This window comes from Oncorhynchus nerka, linkage group LG10 (assembly GCF_034236695.1).
Source record: "Oncorhynchus nerka isolate Pitt River linkage group LG10, Oner_Uvic_2.0, whole genome shotgun sequence".
In the NCBI taxonomy this organism is placed as follows: domain Eukaryota; kingdom Metazoa; phylum Chordata; class Actinopteri; order Salmoniformes; family Salmonidae; genus Oncorhynchus; species Oncorhynchus nerka.
In genome coordinates this window covers 3605149-3626389 of record NC_088405.1, presented here as the reverse complement: position 1 = coordinate 3626389, position 21241 = coordinate 3605149, and the positions used below count along the sequence as shown (strand labels likewise).

Here is a 21241-nt window from a genome sequence, read left to right as displayed (position 1 = left end):
TAAAGGACACCAGCAGTATGGTCTCAGACCAGCTCCCCTCCTAAAGGACACCAGCAGTATGGTCTCAGACCAGCTCCCCTCCTAAAGGACACCAGCAGTATGGTCTCAGACCAGCTCCCCTCCTAAAGGACACCAGCAGTATGGTCTCAGAACAGCTCCCCTCCTAAAGGACACCAGCAGTATGGTCTCAGAACAGCTCCCCTCCTAAAGGACACCAGCAGTATGGTCTCAGAACAGCTCCCCTCCTAAAGGACACCAGCAGTATGGTCTCAGAACAGCTCCCTCCTAAAGGACACCAGCAGTATGGTCTCAGAACAGCTCCCCTCCTAAAGGACACCAGCAGTATGGTCTCAGAACAGCTCCCCTCCTAAAGGACACCAGCAGTATGGTCTCAGACCAGCTCCCCTCCTAAAGGACACCAGCAGTATGGTCTCAGAACAGCTCCCCTCCTAAAGGACACCAGCAGTATGATTTCAGACCAGCTCCCCTCCTAAAGGACACCAGCAGTATGGTCTCAGACCAGCTCCCCTCCTAAAGGACACCAGCAGTATGGTCTCAGAACAGCTCCCCTCCTAAAGGACACCAGCAGTATGGTCTCAGAACAGCTCCCCTCCTAAAGGACACCAGCAGTATGGTCTCAGACACCACAGCCCTCCTAAAGGACACCAGCAGTATGGTCTCAGACCAGCTCCCCCTAAAGGACACCAGCAGTATGGTCTCAGAACAGCTCCCCTCCTAAAGGACACCAGCAGTATGGTCTCAGAACAGCTCCCCTCCTAAAGGACACCAGCAGTATGGTCTCAGACCAGCTCCCCTCCTAAAGGACACCAGCAGTATGGTCTCAGACCAGCTCCCCTCCTAAAGGACACCAGCAGTATGGTCTCAGAACAGCTCCCTCCTAAAGGACACCAGCAGTATGGTCTCAGAACAGCTCCCCTCCTAAAGGACACCAGCAGTATGGTCTCAGAACAGCTCCCCTCCTAAAGGACACCAGCAGTATGGTCTCAGAACAGCCCCTCCTAAAAGGACACCAGCAGTATGGTCTCAGACCAGCTCCCCTCCTAAAGGACACCAGCAGTATGGTCTCAGACCAGCTCCCTCCTAAAGGACACCAGCAGTATGGTCTCAGAACAGCCCTCCTAAAGGACACCAGCAGTATGGTCTCAGAACAGCTCCCCTCCTAAAGGACACCAGCAGTATGGTCTCAGAACAGCTCCCCTCCTAAAGGACACCAGCAGTATGGTCTCAGAACAGCTCCCCTCCTAAAGGACACCAGCAGTATGGTCTCAGAACAGCTCCCCTCCTAAAGGACACCAGCAGTATGGTCTCAGAACAGCTCCCCTCCTAAAGGACACCAGCAGTATGGTCTCAGACCAGCTCCCCTCCTAAAGGACACCAGCAGTATGGTCTCAGACCAGCTCCCCTCCTAAAGGACACCAGCAGTATGGTCTCAGACCAGCTCCCCTCCTAAAGGACACCAGCAGTATGGTCTCAGAACAGCTCCCCTCCTAAAGGACACCAGCAGTATGGTCTCAGAACAGCTCCCCTCCTAAAGGACACCAGCAGTATGGTCTCAGAACAGCTCCCCTCCTAAAGGACACCAGCAGTATGGTCTCAGAACAGCTCCCCTCCTAAAGGACACCAGCAGTATGGTCTCAGAACAGCTCCCCCTAAAGGACACCAGCAGTATGGTCTCAGAACAGCTCCCCTCCTAAAGGACACCAGCAGTATGGTCTCAGACCAGCTCCCCTCCTAAAGGACACCAGCAGTATGGTCTCAGAACAGCTCCCCTCCTAAAGGACACCAGCAGTATGGTCTCAGAACAGCTCCCCTCCTAAAGGACACCAGCAGTATGGTCTCAGAACAGCTCCCCTCCTAAAGGACACCAGCAGTATGGTCTCAGAACAGCTCCCCTCCTAAAGGACACCAGCAGTATGGTCTCAGACCAGCTCCCCTCCTAAAGGACACCAGCAGTATGGTCTCAGAACAGCTCCCCTCCTAAAGGACACCAGCAGTATGGTCTCAGAACAGCTCCCCTCCTAAAGGACACCAGCAGTATGGTCTCAGAACAGCTCCCCTCCTAAAGGACACCAGCAGTATGGTCTCAGAACAGCTCCCCTCCTAAAGGACACCAGCAGTATGGTCTCAGACCAGCTCCCCTCCTAAAGGACACCAGCAGTATGATCTCTATTATTGAATCTCTTGATCCTCTCCCTCATAATGTAGGGTTAGGGTAAAGGGCGGCAGGGTAGCCTAGTGGTTAGGGTAAAGGGCGGCAGGGTAGCCTAGTGGTTAGAGTGGAGGGGCAGCAGGGTAATCCTCTCCCTCATAATGTAGGGTTAGGGTAAAGGGCGGCAGGGTAGCCTAGTGGTTAGGGTAAAGGGCGGCAGGGTAGCCTAGTGGTTAGGGTAAAGGGCGGCAGGGTAGCCTAGTGGTTAGAGTGGAGGGGCAGCAGGGTAATCCTCTCCCTCATAATGTAGGGTTAGGGTAAAGGGCGGCAGGGTAGCCTAGTGGTTAGAGTGTTGGACTAGTAACCGAAAGGTTGCAAGTTCAAATCCCCGAGCTGACAATGTACAAATCTGTCGTTCTGCCCCTGAACAGGCAGTTAACCCACTGTTCCTAGGCCGTCATTGAAAATAATAATTTGTTCTTAACTGACTTGCCTAGTAAAATAAAAAATAAAAAAATACCTTGTTAGTTATTTTTTTGATGTTGAGTTATACACTAATATTCCACACGAGGGCAGTATTGAAGCTATGGAACATTTTCTTCTGCAACGTGACCCTAATGAACTACCTTCCAGTGCTGCATTATAACGTTGGCTGAAATATTACTCACACATAACTACTTCATGTTTCTAAATTGTTTCTTTATTCAGATGAAGGGTACTGCTATGGCCCCCATGGCTCCTAACTATGCTAATTTGTATGTGGGTTACATGAAACAGTCTATTCTCAATCCTCTCAAAAATGTTTTCTTGAAGGACATTACTATGTGGAAACGGTACGTTGATGATTCTTGTGTTCTGTGGAGGGGTGATGCAAAACAGCTCCAGGTGTTCCATGCTTTTCTTAACTCCTGTTCTGGGCATCTGAGATTTACTATGCAATCTGATACACGTCTAATCAGTTTCCTTGATTTTCTGATTTTGTGTGAAGTTAATGTTCTATACACTGATCTTTACAGGAAACCTACTAAGCGTAACAGTGTGTTGACGGCTGATAGTTGTCACCCACTTCCCTTGAAAACAGTTTGCCCTACAGCCAATTCTGTCGAATCAAAAGAATTAGCAAAAAACTGAAATATCCAAATCAAATCAAATGTTATTTGTCACATGTGCCAAATACAACCTTACTTACAATCCCAAACCAACAATGCAGTTTAAAAAAGGGCGGCAGTAAAATAACAATAGCGAGACTATATACAGGGGGGTACCGGTACAGAGTCAATATGCGGGGCCACCGGTTAGTCGAGGTAATTGAGGTAATATGTACATGTAGGTAGAGTTAAAGTGACTGTATAGATAATAACAGAGAGTAGCAGCAGGGTAGAAGAGGGGTCTGGGTAGTCCAGGGGCACTGGTTAGTCGAGGTAATTGAGGTAATATGTACATGTAGGTAGAGTTATTAAAGTGACTGTATAGATAATAACAGAGAGTAGCAGCAGTGTAGAAGAGGAGGGGCAATGCAAATAGTCTGGGGAGACATTTGATTAGGGGGGGGGGCAATGCAAATAGTCTGGGGAGCCATTTGATTAGGGGGAGGGGCAATGCAAATAGTCTGGGGAGCCATTTGATTAGGGGGAGGGGCAATGCAAATAGTCTGGGGAGCCATTTGATTAGGGGGGAGGGGCAATGCAAATAGTCTGGGGAGCCATTTGATTAGGGGGAGGGGCAATGCAAATAGTCTGGGGAGTCATTTGATTAGGGGGCGGGTCAATGCAAATAGTCTGGGGAGTCATTTGATTAGGGGGGTCAATGTAAATAGTCTGGGTAGCCATTTGATTAGGGGGGTCAATGCAAATAGTCTGGGTAGCCATTTGATTAGGGGGGTCAATGCAAATAGTCTGGGTAGCCATTTGATTAGGGGGGTCAATGCAAATAGTCTGGGTAGCCATTTGATTAGGGGGGTCAATGCAAATAGTCTGGGGAGCCATTTGATTAGGGGGGGAGGGGCAATGCAAATAGTCTGGGGAGCCATTTGATTATGGGGAGGGCCAATGCATGTAGTCTGGGGAGCCATTTGATTAGGGGGGGGGGGGTCAATGCAAATAGTCTGGGAGCCATTTGATTAGGGGGGTCAATGCAAATAGTCTGGGTAGTCATTTGATTAGGGGGGTCAATGCAAATAGTCTGGGTAGTCATTTGATTAGGGGGGTCAATGCAAGTAGTCTGGGGAGCCATTTGATTAGGGGGGTCAATGCAAGTAGTCTGGGGAGCCATTTGATTAGGGGGGGGGTCAATGCAAGTAGTCTGGGGAGCCATCTGATTAGGGGGTCAATGCAAATAGGGGGGCAATGCATGTAGTCTGGGGAGCCATTTGATTAGGGGGGTCAATGCAAATAGTCTGGGGAGCCATTTGATTAGGGGGGGGTCAATGCAAATAGTCTGGGGAGCCATTTGATTAGGGGGAGGGGCAATGCAAATAGTCTGGGTAGCCATTTGATTAGGGGGAGGGGCAATGCAAATAGTCTGGGGAGCCATTTGATTAGGGGGGGGGTCAATGCAAATAGTCTGGGGAGCCATTTGATTAGGGGGGAGGGTCAATGCAAATAGTCTGGGTAGTCATTTGATTAGGGGGGTCAATGCAAATAGTCTGGGTAGCCATTTGATTAGGGGGGTCAATGCAAATAGTCTGGGTGGGTAGCCATTTGATTAGGGGGGAGGGGCAATGCAAATAGTCTGGGTAGCCATTTGATTAGATGTTCAGGAGTCTTATGGCTTGGGGGTAGAATCTGTTTAGGACCTAGACTTCGGAAAAGAATCGATCACAAACATCGGCACATTCTAAGATCCGATGACAGTATCGGTAATGTGTTATGGTAACCTCCCTTGGTCCTATTCTCCTCCCTTGGTCCTATTCTCCTCCCTTGGTCCTATTCTCCCCCCTTGGTCCTATTCTCACAGGGCAGAAATCTCAGAGATCAACTGGTTGACTCTGATTTACCACCCCAAAATATCCCAGTTTCTATTTACGCCTCTACTGGATGGAAACTACTAGGGTAACGGCTGTGATCAATGCAATGGCACTTATAAATGTAGATCCTTCAAACACCCACAAACAGGGAACCAGATCCCAATCAAAGGTGTTTCCACGTGCTCCACTAAGGCAGTTATGTATCTTATAACTTGTCCTTGTGGTAAAAAATGATGTGGGTAAAACAAAGTGTGAATTAAAAGTACGAATCTTGGAGCATCGTAGCACCATTAGGTGCAAAAACATGACTTACCCAGTTGTGGTCCACTTTTTGGAAGCGAACCACAAGATTTCAACCCTACGTTATATTGTCCATCGAACATGTCACCCTCCCTAGCAGAGGGGTGACCTCGACAATGTATTGTTAAAACGAGAGGCTGCCTGGATCTTTCATTTAAAGGACCTTGCTCCCTTCGGTCTCAACGAAGACTTTGATCTGAAGCCATTCTTGTGATTGTGATTTTGCTATTCATTGTAAATGTTTGTAGGCCGATGTAGCCAAACGTTATCTATGATCATATGCTATCCATTCATGTTTTTGTATGTTATTCTTATGTCTGAGAATTAACCAATGATATCAGGCCACACCTGGCCATGATTACAGACACCTGTGTGTCCTTTGACACTATATAAACTAGTGACCCTCAGTCTTTTGTTATTATACCCTGATCAACAAACATTGGTTATTAAGGTATTAATTAAATGATTTCATCTGAGCTCCTAGAGCTCGGCTTTCCTTTTCTTTCTCAATCAGCTAATTGGGAATCCAGAATAAATACAAATGTCATGGCAAAAGATATGTGCTACGGGTTGGTATTCATTTAGACAGGTTACATTCTTAGGTACAGGGACTATGGTGGTTTGCTTGAAACATGTAGGTATTACAGACTGAGGTTGAAAATGTGTCTCTCTCCATCTCTCAGTATGGGATCGTCCTGGATGCTGGCTCCTCACATACAGCAGTGTATATCTACGAGTGGCCAGCAGAGAAGGATAACGACACTGGAAGAGTGCAGCAGACACACTCCTGCAAAGTCCAAGGTACGCACACACACACACACACACACACACACACACACACACACACACACACACACACACACACACACACACACACACACACACACACACACACACACTATAAAAACCTAGCAAGCTGAGACCGGGAGACTGAAAAACAGCTTCTATCTCAAGGCCGTCACACCATTAAACAGCCATCACTAGCACAGAGGCTGCTGCCAACATACAGACTCGAATCTCTGTCCACTTTAATCTATTTAATACATGGATTTGAAGGTATCACTAGTCACTTTAAATAACGCCACTTTAATAATGTCTACATGTCCTACATTACTCATATGTACAGTATATACTGTATTCTATACATTTACATTACATTTACATTTAAGTCATTTAGCAGACGCTCTTATCCAGAGCGACTTACAAATTGGTGCTTTCACCTTATGACATCCAGTGGAACAGCCACTTTTCTGGGCTGAGCGGGAACTGTACTTCCTCAGTGGTAGGGAGGCGAGCAGGCCAGAGGTGGATGAACGCAGTGCCCTTGTTTGGGTGTAGGGCCTGATCAGAGCCTGGAGGTACTGAGGTGCCGTTCCCCTCACAGCTCCGTAGGCAAGCACCATGGTCTTGTAGCGGATGCGAGCTTCAACTGGAAGCCAGTGGAGAGAGCGGAGGAGCGGGGTGACGTGAGAGAACTTGGGAAGGTTGAACACCAGACGGGCTGCGGCGTTCTGGATGAGTTGTAGGGGTTTAATGGCACAGGCAGGGAGCCCAGCCAACAGCGAGTTGCAGTAATCCAGACGGGAGATGACAAGTGCCTGGATTAGGACCTGCGCCGCTTCCTGTGTGAGGCAGGGTCGTACTCTGCGGATGTTGTAGAGCATGAACCTACAGGAACGGGCCACCGCCTTGATGTTATTTGAGAACGACAGGGTGTTGTCCAGGATCACGCCAAGGTTCTTAGCGCTCTGGGACGAGGACACAATGGAGTTGTCAACCGTGATGGCGAGATCATGGAACGGGCAGTCCTTCCCCGGGAGGAAGAGCAGCTCCGTCTTGCCGAGGTTCAGCTTGAGGTGATGGTCCGTCATCCACACTGATATGTCTGCCAGACATGCAGAGATGCGATTCGCCACCTGGTCGTCAGAAGGGGGAAAGGAGAAGATTGATTGTGTGTCGTCTGCATAGCAATGATAGGAGAGACCATGTGAGGTTATGACAGAGCCATGTGACTTGGTGTATAGCGAGAATAGGAGAGGGCCTAGAACAGAGCCCTGGGGGACACCAGTGGTGAGAGCACGTGGTGAGGAGACGGATTCTCGCCACGCCACCTGGTAGGAGCGACCTGTCAGGTAGGACGCAATCCAAGCGTGGGCCGCGCCGGAGATGCCCAACTCGGAGAGGGTGGAGAGGAGGATCTGATGGTTCACAGTATCGAAGGCAGCCGATAGGTCTAGAAGGATGAGAGCAGAGGAGAGAGAGTTAGCTTTAGCAGTGCGGAGCGCCTCCGTGATACTGCAGCTTGCCTATGGCACATGGCCATCGCTCAACCATATATTTATATGTACATATTCTTATTCCATCCCTTTAGATTTGCGTGTATTAGGTAGTTGTTGTGGAATTGTTAGGTTTACTCGTTAGTTATTACTGCATTGTCAGAACTAGAAGCACAAGCATTTCGCAACACTCGCATCTGCTAACCATGTGTATGTGACCAATACAATTTGATTTGTTATCTAGTTAAAGTGTGTGTGTGTGTGTGTGTGTGTGTGTGCGTGCGTGCGTGCGTCCGTCCAGGTGCTGGTATCTCCAGCTACTCTGTGTTTCCAGGGCAGGCAGGGGCGTCTCTGAAGAGCTGTATGAAGGAAGCAGAGAACCTCATCCCCCTAAGCAGGCACCACGAGACCCCCCTCTACCTGGGGGCCACCGCCGGAATGAGGCTGCTCAGGTACCCCTGGATGCAAAATGTTGTTTCGTAGGAAGTATTATCCGTCGGATGATTGGTTGAGCCTTCTTGGGGGCGTGGCCACTCCCTTAACAAAACACCAAACCAGGCAGCGTGGCCACTCCCTTAACAAAACACCAAACCAGGCAGCGTGACCACTCCCTTAACAAAACACCAAACCAGGCAGCGTGGCCACTCCCTTAACAAAACACCAAACCAGGCAGCGTGACCACTCCCTTAACAAAACACCAAACCAGGCAGCGTGGCCACTCCCTTAAACACCAAACCAGGCAGCGTGACCACTCCCTTAACAAAACACCAAACCAGGCAGCGTGACCACTCCCTTAACAAAACACCAAACCAGGCAGCGTGGCCGTAAACACCAAACCCACGTGGCCCTTAACAAAACACCAAACCAGGCACACCCTTAACAAAACACCAAACCAGGCACCCACTCCCTTAACAAAACACCAAACCAGGCAGCGTGGCCACTCCCTTAAACACCAAACCAGGCAGCGTGGCCACTCCCTTAACAAAACACCAAACCAGGCAGTGTGACCACTCCCTTAACAAAACACCAAACCAGGCAGCGTGACCACTCCCTTAACAAAACACCAAACCAGGCAGCGTGGCCACTCCCTTAACAAAACACCAAACCAGGCAGCGTGGCCACTCCCTTAACAAAACACCAAACCAGGCAGCGTGACCACTCCCTTAACAAAACACCAAACCAGGCAGCGTGACCACTCCCTTAACAAAACACCAAACCAGGCAGCGTGACCACTCCCTTAACAAAACACCAAACCAGGCAGCGTGGCCACTCCCTTAACAAAACACCAAACCAGGCACCGTGACCACTCCCTTAACAAAACACCAAACCAGGCAGCGTGACCACTCCCTTAACAAAACACCAAACCAGGCAGCGTGGCCACTCCCTTAACAAAACACCAAACCAGGCAGCGTGACCACTCCCTTAACAAAACACCAAACCAGGCAGCGTGACCACTCCCTTAACAAAACACCAAACCAGGCAGCGTGACCACTCCCTTAACAAAACACCAAACCAGGCAGAGCTTTTTGGTCTTAATTTAAGGTTAGGGTTAGGCATAAGGTTAGCAATGTGGTTATGGTAAGGGTTAAGATTAGGTTTAGGTTTAAAAAGATAAATTGTAGAGGTAGGTATGTTTTCTGACTTTGTGGCTCTGGTAACTAGTGATGAAAAGATCAGAAATGAGTAGTAACGAACCACCAACTTCAATGACGCTGATCTTCAAATTATCCAGTGATCACCGCATTTAGGAGGAGAGCTGTAACTACTGACTGGCCAGAACCACTACTACCCAATGGTGTTTAGGAGGAGAGCTGTAACTACTGACTGGCCAGACATTAACCACTACTACCCAACGGTGTTTAGGAGGAGAGCTGTAACTACTGACTGGCCAGAACCACTACTACCCAACGGTGTTTAGGAGGAGAGCTGTAACTACTGACTGGTCAGAACCACTACTACCCAACGGTGTTTAGGAGGAGAGCTGTAACTACTGACTGGCCAGACATTAGCCACTACTACCCAATGGTGTTTAGGAGGAGAGCTGTAACTACTGACTGGCCAGAACCACTACTACCCAATGGTATTTAGGAGGAGAACTGTAACTACTGACTGGCCAGAACCACTACTACCCAACGGTGTTTAGGAGGAGAACTGTATCTACTGACTGGCCAGAACCACTACTACCCAACGGTGTTTAGGAGGAGAGCTGTAACTACTGACTGGCCAGAACCACTACTACCCAATGGTGTTTAGGAGGAGAGCTGTAACTACTGACTGGCCAGAACCACTACTACCCAATGGTGTTTAGGAGGAGAGCTGTAACTACTGACTGGCCAGAACCACTACTACCCAATGGTGTTTAGGAGGAGAGCTGTAACTACTGACTGGCCAGAACCACTACTACCCAACGGTGTTTAGGAGGAGAGCTGTAACTACTGACTGGCCAGAACCACTACTACCCAATGGTGTTTAGGAGGAGAGCTGTAACTACTGACTGGCCAGAACCACTACTACCCAATGGTGTTTAGGAGGAGAGCTGTAACTACTGACTGGCCAGAACCACTACTACCCAATGGTGTTTAGGAGAGCTGTAACTACTGACTGACCAGGCATTAACCACTACTACCCAATGGTGTTTAGGAGGAGAGCTGTAACTACTGACTGACCAGAACCACTACTACCCAACAGTATTTAGGAGGAGAGCTGTAACTACTGACTGGCCAGAACCACTACTACCGAATGGTGTTTAGGAGGAGAGCTGTAACTACTGACTGGCCAGGCATCAACCACTACTACCCAACAGTATTTAGGAGGAGAGCTGTAACTACTGACTGGCCAGAACCACTACTACCCAACAGTATTTAGGAGGAGAGCTGTAACTACTGACTGGCCAGAACCACTACTACCCAATGGTGTTTAGGAGGAGAGCTGTAACTACTGACTGGCCAGAACCACTACTACCCAATGGTGTTTAGGAGGAGAGCTGTAACTACTGACTGGCCAGAACTACTACTACCCAATGGTGTTTAGGAGGAGAGCTGTAACTACTGACTGGCCAGAACCACTACTACCCAATGGTGTTTAGGAGGAGAGCTGTAACTACTGACTGGCCAGAACCACTACTATCCAATGGTGCTTAGGAGGAGAGCTGTAACTACTGACTGGCCAGACATTAACCACTACTACCCAATAGTATTTAGGAGGAGAGCTGTAACTACTGACTGGCCAGACATTAACCACTACTACCCAACAGTATTTAGGAGGAGAGCTGTAACTACTGACTGGCCAGAACCAGTACAACCCAATGGTGTTTAGGAGGAGAGCTGTAACTACTGACTGGCCAGAACCACTACTACCCAATGGTGTTTAGGAGGAGAGCTGTAACTACTGACTGGCCAGAACCACTACTACCCAATGGTGTTTAGGAGGAGAGCTGTAACTACTGACTGGCCAGAACCACTACTACCCAATGGTGTTTAGGAGGAGAGCTGTAACTACTGACTGGCCAGACATTAACCACTACTACCCAATGGTGTTTAGGAGGAGAACTGTAACTACTGACTGGCCAGAACCACTACTACCCAATGGTGTTTAGGAGGAGAGCTGTAACTACTGACTGGCCAGAACCACTACTACCCAATGGTGTTTAGGAGGAGAGCTGTAACTACTGACTGGCCAGAACCACTACTACCCAATGGTGTTTAGGAGGAGAGCTGTAACTACTGACTGGCCAGACATTAACCACTACTACCCAACAGTATTTAGGAGGAGAGCTGTAACTACTGACTGGCCAGACATTAACCACTACTACCCAATGGTGTTTAGGAGGAGAACTGTAACTACTGACTGGCCAGACATTAACCACTACTACCCAACGGTGTTTAGGAGGAGAGCTGTAACTACTGACTGGCCAGACATTAACCACTACTACCCAATGGTGTTTAGGAGGAGAACTGTAACTACTGACTGGCCAGACATTAACCACTACTACCCAATGGTGTTTAGGAGGAGAGCTGTAACTACTGACTGGCCAGAACCACTACTACCCAACGGTGTTTAGGAGGAGAGCTGTAACTACTGACTGGCCAGAACCACTACTACCCAATGGTGTTTAGGAGGAGAACTGTAACTACTGACTGGCCAGAACCACTACTACCCAATGGTGTTTAGGAGGAGAGCTGTAACTACTGACTGGCCAGACATTAGCCACTAATACCCAATGGCGGTTAGGAAGAGAGCTGTAACTACTGACTGGCAAGGACATTAGCCACTACTACCCAACAGGGTTTAGGAGGAGAGCTGAAACTGGCCAGAACCACTACTACCCAACTAATCCTGGATGACCTATTCTTTGACACATTTGGATAAACCTGCTTATATCAAGCAATAGACAGTGTGTGGAAAGGTAAAAATAACACACAGTGAAACTCCACTGAACAAAAATATTAGTAAAATGTGTAAAGTGTTGGTCCAATGTTTCATGAGCTGAAATTAAAGATCCCTGAAATTTTCCATATGCACTAAAAGCTTATTTCTCTAAACCTGTGTGGACAAATTTGTTTCCATATTTGTTAGTGAGCATTTCTCCTTTGCCAAGATAATCCATCTACCTGACAGATGTGGCATATCAAGAAGTTGATTCAACAGCATGACAATTACACAGATGTACCTTGTGCTGGCGACAATGAAAGGCCACTCTAAAATGTGCGGTTTTGTGACACAACACAATGCCACAGATGTCTCACGTTTTGAGGGAGCCTGCAATTCGCATGCTGAATGCAGGAATGTCCACCATAGCTGTTGCCAGAGAATTTCATTTTCATTTCCCTAGCATACGCCACCCTCATAGTCTTTTTAGAGAATTAGGCAGTACGTCCAACTAGCCTCACAACCGCAGACCACGTGTATGGCGTTGTTTGGGCGAGCGGTTTGCTGATGTCAATGTTGTGAATGAAGTGCCCCATGGTGGCAGTGGGGTTATGGTGTGGGAAGGCATAAGCTACGGACAGTGAACACAATTGCGTTTTATCAATGGCAATTTGAATGCAGAGAGATACCATGACGAGATCCTGAGGCCCATTGTCGTGCCATTCATCCACCGCCATCACCTCATGTTTCAGCACGATAATGCACGGCCCCGTGTCGCAAGGATCTGTACACAGTTCCTGGAAGTTGAAAATGTCCCAGTTCATCCATGGCCTGCATACTCACCAGACATGTCACCCATAGAGCATGTTCGTGATGCTCTGAATCGACGTGTAGGACAGCGTGTTCCAGTTCCCACCAATATCCAGCAACTTCGCACTGCCATTGAAGAGGGGTGGGACCACATTCCACAGGCCACAAACAACAGCCTGACCAACTCTATGTGAAGGAGAGGTGTCCCACTGCATGAGGCTAATGGTCACACCAGATAATGACTGGTTTTATCATCCATGTCCCTACCATTTTTTAAGGCATCTGTGACCAACTGATGCATATCTTTATTCCCAGTTGTGAAAATCCATAGACTTAAAGTGACTGATGTCCTTATATGAACTGTAACTCAGTAAAATGTTAGAAATCGTTGCATGTTACGTTTATATTTTTGTTCAGTATAAAACAGCTTGTGAGGCTTTCTTTAGTTTCCCAATGAATAAAGCTGAAGCTGGGTTTCCCAAGTCGTTTGGCGCTAACTGCTCATGCTGAACAGCCAGCTAAACAGACGGCTCTGCAGCCAGCTAAACAGACGGCTCTGCAGCCAGCTAAACAGACGGCTCTGCAGCCTGTCAGTGTTATTGGGTAGCAACCAGCTAAACAGACGGCTCTGCAGCAAGCTAAACAGACGGCTCTGCAGCCTATCAGTGTTATTGGGTAGCAGCAAACTAAACAGACGGCTCTGCAGCCTATCAGTGTTATTGGGTAGCAGCAAACTAAACAGACGGCTCTGCAGCAAACTAAACAGATGGCTCTGCAGCATATCAGTGTTATTGGGTAGCAGCAAACTAAACAGATGGCTCTGCAGCATATCAGTGTTATTAGGTAGCAGCAAACTAAACAGATGGCTCTGCAGCCTATCAGTGTTATTAGGTAGCAGCAAACTAAACAGATGGCTCTGCAGCCTATCAGTGTTATTGGGTAGCAGCAAACTAAACAGATGGCTCTGCAGCCTATCAGTGTTATTAGGTAGCAGCAAACTAAACAGATGGCTCTGCAGCCTATCAGTGTTATTGGGTAGCAGCAAACTAAACAGATGGCTCTGCAGCCTATCAGTGTTATTGGGTAGCAGCAAACTAAACAGACGGCTCTGCAGCCTATCAGTGTTATTGGGTAGCAGCAAACTAAACAGACGGCTCTGCAGCCTATCAGTGTTATTAGGTAGCAGCAAACTAAACAGACGGCTCTGCAGCATATCAGTGTTATTAGGTAGCAGCAAACTAAACAGACGGCTCTGCAGCCTATCAGTGTTATTAGGTATCAGCCAGCTGGTCACTTTCAACCCAGCGCCTATTGAATACACAGTGGGATATGGATAAAGTTGCACTTCCTAGGGCTTCCACTAGATGTCAACCATCTTTAGAAACTCAAATGAGGCTTCTACTGAGTTATGTGGAGTTGGATGGGAGCTCTTTGAGTCAGTGGTCTGGCAGAGAGCCAGGTACTGGTCATGTGCATTTCACATGATAGCGACCTGCGTTCCATGGCTTCTCTACAGATATAGGAATTCTCCGGTTGGAACTTTATTGAAGATTTATGATAACAACATCCTAAAGATCGATTCTATACTTAGTTTGACAAATTTCTTCGACCTGTAATATAACTTTTTGAAGTTTTCGTCCGATGTTGGGATGGACCTGCACGAGCGTTTGGATTTGTGTACTAAACGTGCTAACAAAAGTAGCTACTTCGACATATATAATGGACATTATCGAACAAATCAAGCATTTATTGTGGAACTAGGATTCCTGGGAGTGCATTCTGATGAAGATCGTCATAGGTAAGGGAATATTTATAATGTGATTTCTGATTTCTGTTGACTCCAACATGGCGGATAATTTTTTTTATTTTCTGAGCGTCGTCTCAGATTATTGCATGGTTTTCTTTTTCCGTAAAGTTTTTAAAAATCTGACACAGCGGTTGCATTAAGGAGAGGTATATCTATATCTCCAAGTCTAACATGTATTTATCAACATTTATAATGAGTATTTCTGTAAAATGATGTGGCTCTCTGCATTATCACCGAATGTTTTTGGAATTAATGAACGTAACGCGCCAATGTATACAGAGATTTTTTTATATAAATATGAACTTTATCAAACAAAACATACATGTCTTGTGTAACATGAAGTCATATGAGTGTCATCTGATGAAGATCATCAAAGGTTAGTGATTCATTTTATCTCTATTTGTGCTTTTTGTGACTCCTCTCTTTGGCTGGAAAAAAATGGCTGTGTTTTTCTGTGAGTTGGTGGTGACCTAACATAATTGTTTGTGGTGCTTTCGCTGTAAAGCCTATTTGAAATCGGACACTGTGGTGGGATTAACAACAAGATTACCTTTAAAACGGTATAAGATACATGTATGTTTGAGGAATTTTAATTAGTAGATTTCTGTTGTTTTGAATTTGGCGCCCTGCATTTTCACTGGCTGTTGTCATATCGATCCCGTTAACAGGATTGCAGCCCAAATAAAAAAGCCAGTGAGGGGGATATGAGTCTCCAGTGATTTTTTTGCAGTTTGTTCCAGTCATTGGCAGCATTAGACACTAACCAGGAGTTTCTGAAAACGCAGGACGCTAATGAGGAAGTTCATTTGACAACACTTGACAATAACTAGGAAGTTTTTCCAAAAACACTAGATAATAACCAGAAAGTTAACATGAAAACACTGGGCAACAACAAGGAAGTTACTGGACAATAACCAGGAAGTTAATATAAAAACACTGGATAATAACTAGGAGGTTTTTATGAAAACACTGGACACTAACCAGGAAATGAATATGAAAACACTGACTAATATCTAGGAAGTTATTATGAAAAGAATAGACACTAACCAGGAAATGATTAGGAAAACACTGAACACCAACTAGAAAGTTACTGGACACTAACTAGAAAGTTAATAAGCTAACCATGCAGTTATTATAAAAACACTAGGCACTAACCAAGAAGTTATTATGAAAACATTAGACACTAACCAGGAAGTTAAAATTAAAAACATGGACACTGATCAGGAAGTCATTATGAAAACACTGTACACTAATCAGGAAGTAAAAATGAAAACACTGGACTAACCAAAAGGTGTTGGTGTGTGTGTGTAGGATGGAGAACCAGAGTTTGTCTGATCAGGTGCTTTGGTCGGTAGAGGAGGTGTTGCGGTCCTCTCCGTTCTCCTATCAGGGCGCTCGCATCATCACAGGCCAGGAGGAGGGAGCCTTCGGCTGGGTCACTGTTAACTACCTGAGTGACCGACTGAAACAGGTGAGAACATTCTCTTTCGTGTTTAAACACTGCTCATCCATAATGTTTGCACCCCGGTAATGAATGCAGGATATGGCTGGAAAACGTACCTCATTCCAGGGATGGAAGATGTAGCAGTACTCCACATTATCCCATAATCCAAAATGACAAAACAAAATTAAACGCTGCTAGTTTTAAAATGAAAGCGCTTTTTTCATCTTCATTCTAGACTAATATTAAAACAGCCCATGTAAATAATAAAATACTGTCAAGGAGGTGTGTAAACAGAACTCCTTAAAAATGTGTCAAGAACAGAAGTTGGGGTATGGAGGAGACAAAATACTGGTACCTATATATAAAACATGTTAATTTACACTGTAATTGTTCATACAAACAAAACTAAATTGCCACTTATTAAAAGGAATGGAATGGTTTTCCATATTTCATCTGTGTTAACTGTGTTAGGGGCTGGCTAAGAACAAAGTTCATCTCATAATGTTGCTTGTGGGGAAAGGGTCTGAATACTTAACAAAATGCCCTGTATCTTATCCGAGAAAAGCCTAAGAGCGAATGAAAGTGCCCCTCTATCTCTGTAGGCAAGCTATCTGATGCTGTCTGGTCATAAAGAGGATGACATTGTTGCCGCCCATAGTGTTGAATGAAAGGGAAGACAGCTGGGATTTGACATCACAACCATCAAATCGCATTGAGAGCAGACGTCATTGACAGAAACAACTGGAATTGTTGCATCTCGTTGTGTTGTTGTCCTGTGATGGCTGGCTGGCTGGCTGGCTGGCTGGCTGGCTGGCTGGCTGGTTAGCTAGCTAGCTGGCTGGCTGGCTGGCTGGCTGGCTGCTTAGCTAGCTAGCTGGCTGGCTGGCTGGCTGGCTGGCTGGCTGGTTGGCTGGCTGGCTGGCTGGCTGGCTGGCTGGCTGGCTGGCTGGCTGGCTGGCTGGCTGGCTGGCTGGCTGGCTGGCTGGCTGGCTGGCTGGCTGGCTGGCTGGTTGGCTGGCTGGCTGGCTGGCTGGCTGGCTGGCTGGCTGGTTGGCTGGCTGGCTGGCTGGCTGGCTGGCTGGTTAGCTGGCTGGCTGGCTGGCTGGCTGGCTGGCTGGCTAGCTAGCTAGAATGGTCCCTTTCCTAAATTAGCCATGGATGGAGATAGGGATATGGACTTGTGGTTTTACTTAGTTCTCTGTACTGGCCAATGATTAGTTGTGTTGTTGTCCTGTGATGGCTAGCTAGCTAGCCAGAATGGTCCCTTTCCTAAATTAGCCATGGATGGAGATAGGGATATGGACTTGTGGTTTTACTTAGTTCTCTGTACTGGCCAATGATTATAACTGCGACTCTGATCCAACCATTAATTCACACATTGCTGTGCCCCCCTGGCCTGAGAGGATGGAAGTTCAATATGTAGCTAGATGTAGAGGGTGGTGTTTCTTTACCAGTAGGGTGAGTCAACATGACAGAGAGGAGGGTGGTGTTTATCTACCAGTAGGGTGAGTCAACATGGCAGAGAGGAGGGTGGTGTTTCTCTACCAGTAGGGTGAGTCAACATGACAGAGAGGAGGGTGGTGTTTCTCTACCAGTAGGGTGAGTCAACATGAGAGGAGGGTGGTGTTTATCTACCAGTAGGGTGAGTCAACATGGCAGAGAGGAGGGTGGTGTTTCTCTACCAGTAGGGTGAGTCAACATGACAGAGAGGAGGGTGGTGTTTATCTACCAGTAGGGTGAGTCAACATGAGAGGAGGGTGGTGTTTCTCTTACTGCGACTCTGATCCAACCATTAATTCACACATTGCTGTGCCCCCCTGGCCTGAGAGGATGGAAGTTCAATATGTAGCTAGATGTAGAAGGATAATGGTAACTAGATAATGTTGGCCATGAAAGGAAGTTAGGCTAGCCAGCAAGCAATTTAGCCAAGTAGCCTAGAACAACAACACATACAACCGTGTACTGTATGACAGAGTGATAGACTGTTTAGTCAACATGAGAGGAGGGTGGTGTTTCTCTACCAGTAGGGTGAGTCAACATGACAGAGAGGAGGGTGGTGTTTCTCTACCAGTAGGGTGAGTCAACATGAGAGGAGGGTGGTGTTTCTCTACCAGTAGGGTGAGTCAACATGACAGAGAGGAGGGTGGTGTTTCTCTACCAGTAGGGTGAGTCAACATGAGAGGAGGGTGGTGTTTCTCTACCAGTAGGGTGAGTCAACATGAGAGGAGGGTGGTGTTTCTCTACCAGTAGGGTGAGTCAACATGACAGAGAGGAGGGTGGTGTTTCTCTACCAGTAGGGTGAGTCAACATGACAGAGAGGAGGGTGGTGTTTCTCTACCAGTAGGGTGAGTCAACATGACAGAGAGGAGGGTGGTGTTTCTCTACCAGTAGGGTGAGTCAACATGAGAGGAGGGTGGTGTTTCTCTACCAGTAGGGTGAGTCAACATGACAGAGAGGAGGGTGGTGTTTCTCTACCAGTAGGGTGAGTCAACATGACAGAGAGGAGGGTGGTGTTTCTCTACCAGTAGGGTGAGTCAACATGGCAGAGAGGAGGGTGGTGTTTCTCTACCAGTAGGGTGAGTCAACATGGCAGAGAGGAGGGTGGTGTTTCTCTACCAGTAGGGTGAGTCAACATGACAGAGAGGAGGGTGGTGTTTCTCTACCAGTAGGGTGAGTCAACATGAGAGGAGGGTGGTGTTTCTCTACCAGTAGGGTGAGTCATTATGACAGAGAGGAGGATGGTGTTTCTCTATCAGTAGGGTGAGTCAACATGACAGAGAGGAGGGTGGTGTTTCTCTACCAGTAGGGTGAGTCAACATGACAGAGAGGAGGGTGGTGTTTCTCTACCAGTAGGGTGAGTCAACATGACAGAGAGGAGGGTGGTGTTTCTCTACCAGTAGGGTGAGTCAACATGGCAGAGAGGAGGGTGGTGTTTCTCTACCAGTATGGTGAGTCAACATGACAGAGAGGAGGGTGGTGTTTCTCTACCAGTAGGGTGAGTCAACATGACAGAGAGGAGGGTGGTGTTTCTCTACCAGTAGGGTGAGTCAATATGACAGAGAGGAGGGTGGTGTTTCTCTACCAGTAGGGTGAGTCAATATGACAGAGAGGAGGGTGGTGTTTCTCTACCAGTAGGGTGAGTCAATATGACAGAGAGGAGGGTGGTGTTTCTCTACCAGTAGGGTGAGTCAACATGAGAGGAGGGTGGTGTTTCTCTACCAGTAGGGTGAGTCAACATGACAGAGAGGAGGGTGGTGTTTCTCTACCAGTAGGGTGAGTCAACATGACAGAGAGGAGGGTGGTGTTTCTCTACCAGTAGGGTGAGTCAACATGACAGAGAGGAGGGTGGTGTTTCTCTACCAGTAGGGTGAGTCAACATGAGAGGAGGGTGGTGTTTCTCTACCAGTAGGGTGAGTCATTATGACAGAGAGGAGGATGGTGTTTCTCTATCAGTAGGGTGAGTCAACATGACAGAGAGGAGGGTGGTGTTTCTCTACCAGTAGGGTGATTCTTATTGTCTTATTGTCTACCAGTAGGGTGATTCTTATTGTCTTATTGTCTACCAGTAGGGTGAGTCTTATTGTCTTATTGTCTACCAGTAGGGTGAGTCTTACTGTCTAATTGTCTACCAGTAGGGTGAGTCTTATTGTCTTATTGTCTACCAGTAGGGTGAGTCTTACTGTCTTATTGTCTACCAGTAGGGTGAGACTTATTGTCTTGGCCTTTAGGCCACGGCCACAAGGCATATGAACTAACAGGTTATAGAGCAAACTATGCCATTACCACAACACACAGGTTGGAATACAGCATGTTTTTCTGGCTTCCCTTGTGATTTTACCCAGGCACCGCTACTGCTGAGTGATATACTGAAACAGGTGTGTGTGTGTGTGTGGTGCAGGGCTCAGGGACCACCGGAGCTCTTGACCTGGGCGGAGCCTCCACTCAGATCAGCTTTGTAGCCAATCAGGATGTGGCGGAGGAATCGGCGGAGAACGCTGTGACCTTCCGTCTGTATGGAAATGACTACTTCCTCTACACACACAGTTTCCTGTGCTACGGGAAAGACCAAGCGCTCAAACTGGCGCTTGCTCAGCAGACTCAGGTAATCTTGACCCCAGACCTCTAATCCTGATGTCTTACCTTTGATCCCTGGCTCATAACTCTGTCTGTCTGTGTGTGTGTCTGTCTGTCAGTCTGGGGACAGCTCAGTGCTGGACCCGTGTTTCCACCCAGGTTATAGTGTTGATCGAAGCTACTTTAGCGTGTACTCCAGCCCTTGCGTCATGGCTGGGAAACCCCTCATCTCCAGGGACAGTTTCACTCACGTAGGAGCAGGAAACGCATCATTGTGCCAGGAAGTAGTCAGAAGAATCTTCAACTTCAGTAGCTGCAGCTTCAGTCGCTGTTCTTTCAACAGGGTCTACCAGCCACCACTACAGGGGCCGTTTGGGGTGAGCTTAACTTTTACCCTTTTTTAATTTATTTTACCTTTATTTAACCAGGCAAGTCAGTTAAGAACAAATTCTTATTTTCAATGACGGCCTGGGAACAGTGGGTTAACTGCCTGTTCAGGGGCAGAACGACAGATTTGTACCTTGTCAGCTCGGGGGTTTGAACTCGCAACTTTCCGGTTACTAGTCCAACGCTCTAACCACTAGGCTACCCTGCCGCCCTTTACCCTAACCCTACATTCTTAGAAAAAAGGGTTCCAAAAGTTTTTTTTTGGCTGTCCCTATAGGATAACCCTTTTTGGTTTCAGGTAGAACCTTTATGGAACCCAAAAGGGTTCTACCTGGAACCAAAAGGGTTATACCTGGAACCAAAAAGGGTTCTTCAAAGGGCACCTTCAACAGGGTCTTGTAAACCCCTGGTAACCCCTTCTGGGATTGAATGCAGAACACTTCTTGGTGATGAGAATGACAAGTTGTGAGAAAATTCTCAGAATCATCTGTCTTTTTAATTTAGCTGTCTCTTTCTGTCTCTCTCTCTGTCTCTCTCTCCCTCTCTTTCTGTCTCTCTCTCTGTCTCTCTCTCCCTCTTTTCTGTCTCTCTCGGTCTGTCTCTTCTCTCTCCCTCTCTGTCTGTCTCTTCTTTCTTTCTT

At 47.2% G+C, this 21241-nt stretch overlaps 1 protein-coding gene across 2 annotated transcripts in view; it reads left to right on the top strand.

Moving 5' to 3' along the window:
- Window positions 1-21241, top strand: part of entpd1 (ectonucleoside triphosphate diphosphohydrolase 1) — a 114144-nt gene that overhangs the window by 69174 nt on the left and 23729 nt on the right. For both annotated transcript variants that reach the window (XM_065022930.1, XM_065022929.1), the window contains exons 3-7: window positions 6119-6236; window positions 8013-8163; window positions 16008-16167; window positions 20039-20242; window positions 20334-20591. In XM_065022930.1, coding sequence (XP_064879002.1) covers window positions 6119-6236; window positions 8013-8163; window positions 16008-16167; window positions 20039-20242; window positions 20334-20591 — 891 coding nt within the window. The remainder of the gene's footprint in view (window positions 1-6118; window positions 6237-8012; window positions 8164-16007; window positions 16168-20038; window positions 20243-20333; window positions 20592-21241) is intronic.